We start from the raw sequence: 8,454 nt of genomic DNA, 5'->3' as shown, positions 1-8,454 counted from the left end.
GCTAGCTTGCTGGACGGCTCGCTGTTACCATCTCTTACTCTGCAGTTGTGGAGTCACAATATCTGGGATCATGAGCGCCCCCAGTGATGAGGCAAGAGAACTGCCTGCCTCACTCCACATCTGTTCTCCGCCATTTATGATCGCTCCTCAGCACACGAAACATGTTGACACACACAGTTGGTGAAAATAAAAACACAGTACATTAAATACATAAGCTAAATTATGGAAAATCAGTTCATACATTAAATGTTTTAACCATTTTATTGGCGACGTACAGACAGGAGGAGCATGCTCTCATAGAATGGCAACCGGTGCTCTTAGCGAGAGGTTGCGCAATCACAGGTGAGGCTCAGCTCGGTGCTGCCTCACCGGCTTCGCTTCCAAGCATTTGAATGCGAAAATTCAGCGATTTTGAAGGAAAAAAAAAAACATCAGATTTGGTTAAATTAAATGGAAAATAGGTACTTTATAGCAGTGTTTTTCAACCTTTTTTGAGCCAAGGTACATTGTTTTAATTGAAACAATCAGAGGAACACCACCAACCAAAAATGTAAACAAAGATACTCTGTAGCTGCCTATATTACATATATATAGTCATTCTTATCAAAGTGTCTTGAATAGGAATCAAATAAACACAAACATTTATTTTGATCATATTTTACATTTCTTATTTCAAATTGCACTTAACATGTACACTTCAAAAATACACCTGAGCAGTGCCACAACACTCGTGTGTGATGCATGAATATTCTGCATCACTAATTCTTTTGTTTTAATGTAAAATGCTACTACTGCCATCTAGTGATAATAAAATGACATGATTACGCGGCTAGTCACTACTACCAGCAAAGACACTCAAAGATGTCATCATTTGCAGATAATTAATTCGTTTTCAAAAAATATTTTAAGATATTTTAAGACCAATTACCTTATTTTCCGGACTATGAGCGCACCATACTATAAACCGTGCCTTCAGATTTTTTGAACCCCTCCCCCCGAAACTTACATATATCCCAAGTACCCGCACCGGGCTACAGGCCTCTGGTATCTCTGCCACTCTCGATTTCCCAGAAGGACCCAGCAGAGGGCAGCAGAGGGCTACGTCCTAATAACTGCTGGAGATATTAAGGACGCAGTTCTCCGTCTCCAAATCCGGTTTTGTTCACACCGAGTTTACGTGCAGCGGCTTTATTTCCCTCCTGTATGGCCAGATCGATACTCCTCAACTTAGAAGCTGCATCATATGAGTTTGAAAACATTTCTCCGTCTCCGTCTCCTGCTACTAACATGTGCTTGTCTAAATGAAAATTAACGCGTTCTTCTTTGATTTCCAATTTTGACTTCAAATGATTCACTTTCTGCTAAAGAGCCCCCTGGTGGTTGAAGAAAAATCCACAGAAAAGCCGCATGTTCAAAGGGTAGGAAAAAAGTAGCAGCTTATAGTCCGGAAAATACGGTAGGTGAAATTGGATAATTTCCACGGCACACTAGCAGCACAGTGGTTGAAAAACACTGCTTTATAGTACAAACTGGATTCCAAAAAAGTTGGGACACTAAACAACTTGTGAATAAAAACTGAATGATGTGGAGGTGCCAACATCTAATATTTTATTCACAATAGAACACAAATCACAGATCAAAAGTTTAAACTGAGAGAATGTATCATTTTATGGGAAAAATACATTTCAAAATTTCATGACGTCAACAACTCCCAAAAAGGTTGGGACAAGGCCATTTTTACCACTGTGTGGCATCTCCCCTTCTTCTTACAACACTCAGATGTCTGGGGACAGAGGAGACCAGTTTCTCAAGTTTAGAAATAGGAATGCTCTCCCATTCATGTCTAATACAGGCCTCTAACTGTTCAATCGTCTTGGGCCTTTTTTGTCGCACCTTCCTCTTTATGATGCGCCGCCAAATTATCTCTATAGGTGAAAGATCTGGACTGCAGGCTGGCCATTTCAGTACCCGGATCCTTCTCCTACGTAGCCATGATGTTGTGATTGCTGCAGAATGTGGTCTGGCATTATCTTGTTGAAAAATGCAGGGTCTTCCCTGAAAGAGATGACGTCTAGATGGGAGCATATGTTGTTCTAGAACCTGAACATAGTTCTCTGCATTAATGGTGCCTTTCCAGATATGCAAACTGCCCAGGCCACAAGCACTCATGCAACCCCATACCATCAGTGATGCAGGCTTCTGAACGGAGCGTTGATAACAACTTGGGTTATCCTTGTCCTCTCTGGTCCGGATGACATGGCGTCCCAGTGTTCCATAAAGAACTTCAAATCGTGACTCATCTGACCACAGAACAGTCGTCCATTTTGCCTCCCTCCATTTTAAATGACTCCTGGCCCAGTGCAAACGGCTGAGCTTGTGGAGCTGCTTAGAAATGGCTTCCTCTTTGCTCTGTAGAGTTTCAGCTGGCAGCGGCAGATGGCACGGTGGATTGTGTTCACTGACGATGCTTTCTGGAAGTATTCCTGAGCCCATACTGTTGATTCCTTGACAGTGGCATTCCTGTTTGAGGTGCAGTGACGTTTAAGGGCCCGGAGATCACGAGCATCCAGTAGAGTTTTACGGCCTTGACCCTAACGCACAGCGATTGTTCCAAATTCTCTGAATCTTTTGATGATGTTATGCACGGTTGATGATGATAACTTAAAAGTCTTTGCTATTTTACGCTGGGTAACACCATTCTGGTACTGCTGCACTATCTGTCTGTGCAACAATGGTGGAATCGGTGATCCTCTCACCATCTTGGCTTCAGAGACAGACACTCTAAGAAGCTTTTTATACCCAATCATGTTGTCAATTGACCTAATTAGTGTTAATTGGTCTGTTTGTTATATGTTCAATTTCCTTTTTCCAGCCACTTATTGCTACTTGTCCCAACTTTTTTGGGATTTGTAGACACTGTGAAATTTTGAATCAACATATTTTTCCTTTAAAATGTTACATTTACTCAGATTAAACTTTTGATCTGCCATCTATGTTCTATTACGAATAAAATATTGACATTTGCCATCTCCACATCATTGCATTCAGTTTTAATTCACAATTTGTTTAGTGTCCCAACTTTTTTGGAATCTGGTGTGTACAAACCACAGGGTGAAAATATCTTTATAAGTTTGTAAGTTTGTTTAATTTATCATTATTTTATTAAACCTTGATTTATTAAACTGATTGGCTGTCTCTGTATATCTGTAATTGGGTACAACTACTACTCAAAGTGACAGAAAATGCAATTGTTTGGCGAATACTTTTTCCACAACTTTAGAAATGAATGGTAGGTTAAATAGGATGGAGATTGTTGAAGTTCAAAGGATGGAGACCAGAGTGTTGTTGATAGGAGTAGTGACTGTGGATTTAAATGCCACGGGGATGATACCAGAGGACAAAGAGGAGTGGATGATGTTAGTAATGACAGGGAGCAGAGAAGTGAGACAGGGTTTGACGAGAACTGTAGGAAAAAGATTGGGCTGGCTGGAAGACGCTTTACACTGGCAAATAGCGTCAGCAAAGTCAGAAGCAGAGGGGACATAAGTTCAACAGTCATGCATGAAGAAGAGTTGGGGCCAAGGTTATTGTGTATAGAACAGTGGTTCTTAACCTGGGCTCGATCGAACCCCAGGGGTTCGATGAGTCGGTCTCAGGGGTTCGGCGGAGCCTCTGCCACAGGGATAAAGACACACTTGTGTAAAGTCGTGATGACGCCCTGCTTTGCCATCACTTGAGGCAGAGGATCACGTTACATTGCTTAGCCAATCAGAGCTGCGGAGGAGCACTGATTGAAGGAGCTCCACTCTCAACATGGATTTGAACTTGTGTCTTTAATTACTTCAGTAAAGCTCACCATTTTTACCAAATTCTATAGTCTAAATCTGCTCCTTAGTCGCATCTTTTTGGGGTTGCTACTGCCTCTAGTGGCGTGGGGGTGGTAACGCAGCTAATATAATTACTAAATCCGAACACCGCAAAGTATTTTGTGTGTCGGCGGGGGGTGTTGGGGTGGGGGGGGGGATAAGAAGGGTTCGGTGAAGGCGCATATGAAACTGGGGGGTTCGGTACCTCAAAAAAGGTTAAGAACCACTGGTATAGAAGGAACCTGGAACAAAGTTCAGGAGTGTACCAAGGTGCACTGGCTGGGTTTTCAAGGGATTGAGGAAATCAAGGATATTGGTGAGGCCATTATTACAGATGCAAAGAAGGTCATCTGGGTCAGAAGTATGAACAATGGTGAAATGGTCAGCAATGTGTGATAAAACAAAATTTTTAATATAACAGAAAGAGAGGGACCATAAAAGTTTGGAGGAAGAGCAATGGAGTTTAACATTAAAAGAGAGCAGCAAATAATCAGTAAAAGGAAGATCATCAGGAGAAGTTCAGAGGAGTAAATCCAGACAGAGCAGCTTAAAAGGTCCAGTGTGTGTCCTTGGATGTGGATCCAAGGACACACACTGGAGGAGGAAAGATCAGCATCATCAACGTGAACGATAAAATCCGTATGACATTCGGTGAGAGGGCTTAGAGATGGACAATCAGAGCAGCAAAGTCTTTCTTAAAAGAGGTAGACAGCCCAAAGGAGAGGAAGGCAGGCATATGTCACAGTGAGACCTTTCGGTTCTCGCAGTGGGTCATTGCCAGACCCCTCCACAGCTCGAGTCTCAGCACTTGGTGACGTAAACAAACCTTGTCGTGGCGAAGTCACTGAGGCGAAAGAATTCACTCGGCTGCTGCCAAGTTTCTGTCTCACAGTCACGATGAAAAATGTCCAATAGATCAAATGATGTAAGGATTGCTGGTGTTGGTGCACCAATAAATCGGTCCTGATTTCCTCAATATTGGGAGATCAATGATGGGCCTATATGACAGTGAAGCTGATTTTATCCTCTGAGCTAATTCACCATGACAAAGATAAAAACTGACCTCTGTCCTTGTTTGCTCAGCTGTAATAGAGATCTGACTGACAGACTTATGCACAAGGTCATGTTTGCACATTTGCTATTAATAATAAGTACTCCACTGTTGCAATATTTAGCAACTTTTCAGAGAAAAACAAAAAATTGGTGTCACTCAAAATTGGAATTGGCAGGTCAGGCTTCTTAAAGTTGGTAATCAACTATTGGCTCAAGAAGTCACCATAGCAACAACAGGAGATAGTGCTGCGTATTTTGCCTCCCCCTCCCACTCTTCTGTTTCTAGAAGTCAGGTCGAGAGTCAACTGGAGAGACTGAACCAGAACAAGGCTGCAGCTCCAGATGGTGTCAGCCCCAGAGTCCTGAAGGCCTGTGCAGAGCAGCTTTGTGTGATTCTGCAGCACCTCTTCAACCTTAGCTTGACCCAAGAGAAGATTCCACTGTTGCAGAAGACATCCCACCTGGACTTCTTGAGGAAGCTAAAATCCTTCAAGGTTTGCAGCAAGATACTGCAGATCTTCTATAAGTCTGTTGTTGAGAGCATCATCTCTTCTGCCATCATCTGTTGGGGCAGCATCATCAGAGCCAGAGAACTGAAAAGGCTCAACAGCCTGATAAAAAAGGCTGGTTCTGTTCTGGGGACGACTGTGGAACCCCTGGAAATGATGATGCAAGGAAGGATTCTTCAGAGGATCAAGAAAATTGTGGACAACAATGACCGTCCTCTTCATGAGACTATCTTGGGAAGGCAGAGTGTTGTCAGCTGTTATGATCTAGAATAAGTCTTTGAAGAATCTGAACTAACGACTGACACAAGAGGCCCTCAACCTGCACAGAAAGTGTAGTTGCTATTGGACCCGGTTACTGACCTAGTCAACCTGAGCAGTCCATGAGAGTTTGTTGTCAATTTGTATTTCAAAGAATAGGTCAAAAATAGGTTTGTGTCATGATTTGTATGGTTGTGGTGGTGAGGATGAATGCTGAGACCCAGATGATGATGAAGATTTAATAAGGAGAAGCTCGAAACAGTCCAATGCAGGTGGCACGGCAGAGAGAATAGCACACAGCTATTTACCGTTAGCAACTGATAGTGGACTGAGAAACGAGAGCTGATGCCGACACAGGACTTAACCAGTTCTACTGTGACGACGGACAGACTGACGCTGACAAAGACGAAAGTAGACGAGGACCCGACAAGAGACAGAGACAACAGATGGACTTAAATACACACGTGGGTAATCAGGTAAGTAGACACACCTGGGAAGCAATCAACGGGGAAGACGCAGAAATAACAGAGACTCAGGACAGAAACTGAACACAGAAAACCCTTAAAATAAATACACGGAAACACAGATCATGACAGTTTGTCATGATTTCTCTAGTTGAGAAGAATGCCACCACTCACACAGCTGGTAGAGGTGAGGAAACGCAGCGTTTTTAGTACTTCAATTGGGATTTCGAACAGACACCTGTTACTAGAACAGGTCGCTATGGTAACCCAAATAACCGTAAGCATCGACAAGAAACCCGCAACTCAGGATAAAGAAACGAAAGACTAAATACCTACGCAGCATAATCAGAAAACGAGGCACAGCTGTTACCGTCAAGAAGACAGGTGGAATCAATTAAGCAGTAAATGGGAAAACACAACACACAAGAGAGCTAAAAGTAACACAAAATCCAAATCTCCACAAGGCTCCTGTGATATTTGGATGTTAAGGATCAGAAAATGTTCCTCACAACACTGAAGACAGTTTTTAATCTGCTGTCGGAGGTTAAATGTGATGTGTCTGAAATGAGGCAGAGAATAGCTGTGTCATCAGAAAATTTGACATGAAGTGGTTTGGTGTAGTGTATTAAGCTGCATTTCAGTAACATTAAGAGAAAATACTTTTAAAAAATTAAACATTTCATCTGTGTATTAAAACTCGCATTTAATGTACGCTTTAGAAAAAACTCCGCTTAAGCACATCTGTTTAACCGCTAACCACTATCTCATCAAGCAGAATTACACTACAAAGATAAATCAATAAAATAAAAAAAATAAAAATCACCAGTAGAAAAGAAGTAAATACTTACCCAAGGCAACTCCAAGTAAGCAAAATACCTGAAGTAGGTTTTCTCTCATTGTATTTGTGTTTCTGTGGTCCAGTCAGATGGACCAGTTACTCCCAGCTGTTCAAGACATTTGACCCACTTTTCAAAAAATGCCCTGCAAACATAGCATATTCAGTCTCTATGGATACCTTAGTAAAATAAATAACTACTTCAAATTCAAAAATACTTCATTAATATGTTGTTACTCATATTAATTCAAGTTCTTCAAAGAGTTATTGTAGATGGTGAAAGCTGTTGGCAGGAAAGACCTCTTGTAGCGATCTGGGAAGATATTTGTAGCTTTCTGTATTATAGAGCTTGTAATAATGTGAACGTGAAATATTTTAAAAAGAATATGTTTTACAGTAATTTGATGTGCTAACAATCATGTTTCAGTTGAGTTGATTTGTTAATTTCTTAGTTCACAGAAATATTTTTATTTAAAAACAGCATTTAAGTGATTTAAAAAGTTTCTGGTTGAAGCGGAACTTGGCATCCAGATATTGGATTACATTTTTTGAAAAATGCCCAGAAAATGATGCCTGGTTTCCCTAGAGACATGGATTTTGGTTCAAATAATGAAAACAATGTTATTTATTTTTTTAAATTAAAAAGCAAAAGCATTTCTAATAATATTACCAACTCAAAAAACTCTTTAGTTTATGAGCTTTTTATTTCTGTGGGATGTAGACACAAGAAAGACTCCCTACTCAACTTCTCACGGCCAGCTAAGAAATGTTACATCAACTAACTTACTCCCTCTTTGGTTACCTAGCAACAACCTGTTTAGTAATTTGCCCAGCAGTAGTTTAAGGATTCACCACTTTGCCTTTTAACTGCTTAAAAATAAACAGTGTGAAGTGAAAACTCTGCATAAGTCACGCCACCAGTTTGGCAGTATTTCAGATAAATAAAACAAAAGATTAACAATAATTATGGACATCGACTGATATGAAATGCTTTTATCACAAAATGATTTCATGCAATGTTCATAAGGTCATTCATAGAAATAACTTTTTTACAGTTATTTTTTTCAGTCTGAAGCAGTAAACCTGGTTATGCAACATACAGAACCTTATTGATTTACAAAGTATTGTTGTACCAATCAATCAGTCAAACTTTGTATACAGAGTACGTGTCATACACTCAAGTGCAATACAAAATTACAGTTAAAAAGAGAAAGAGAGACATTTAATCACTTGGAAACACACAGTGAAGTGATCCATGTGATCAAATCAAGTAAACAGACAAAAAAACAAAAAACAAAAAAACAAGGTTGGTCTGGAAGTGGGAGAAAATCAGTTATACAAGATGAGAAACTGTGGCAGTTCATGTTGATTAGTGAGGAAACACTGGACAAATATTTCTATTGTCGAAGGAGAAAGATCAAATGTATAAAAAAAACAATAATACATAACATGCAAAAGGAAAAATAACA

General features: G+C 40.4%; 1 protein-coding gene across 1 annotated transcript in view; it reads right to left on the bottom strand.

Annotated features, from left to right (window-relative positions):
- LOC106942581 (excitatory amino acid transporter 3-like) overlaps nucleotides 1-7,129 on the bottom strand; it is a gene marked incomplete at its 3' end in the record, with an annotated part of 17,800 nt that extends 10,671 nt beyond the window's left edge. The window contains exon 1 of the mRNA XM_015025900.1: nucleotides 6,999-7,129. Coding sequence (XP_014881386.1) covers nucleotides 6,999-7,047 — 49 coding nt within the window. The remainder of the gene's footprint in view (nucleotides 1-6,998) is intronic.
- Nucleotides 7,130-8,454: the final 1,325 nt, after the last annotated feature.

This window comes from Poecilia latipinna, unplaced genomic scaffold (genome assembly GCF_001443285.1).
Source record: "Poecilia latipinna isolate Pla-1442-1.1 unplaced genomic scaffold, P_latipinna-1.0 Scaffold4396, whole genome shotgun sequence".
In the NCBI taxonomy this organism is placed as follows: Eukaryota; Metazoa; Chordata; class Actinopteri; order Cyprinodontiformes; family Poeciliidae; genus Poecilia; species Poecilia latipinna.
This window is presented reverse-complemented; position numbering and strand designations above follow the sequence as displayed.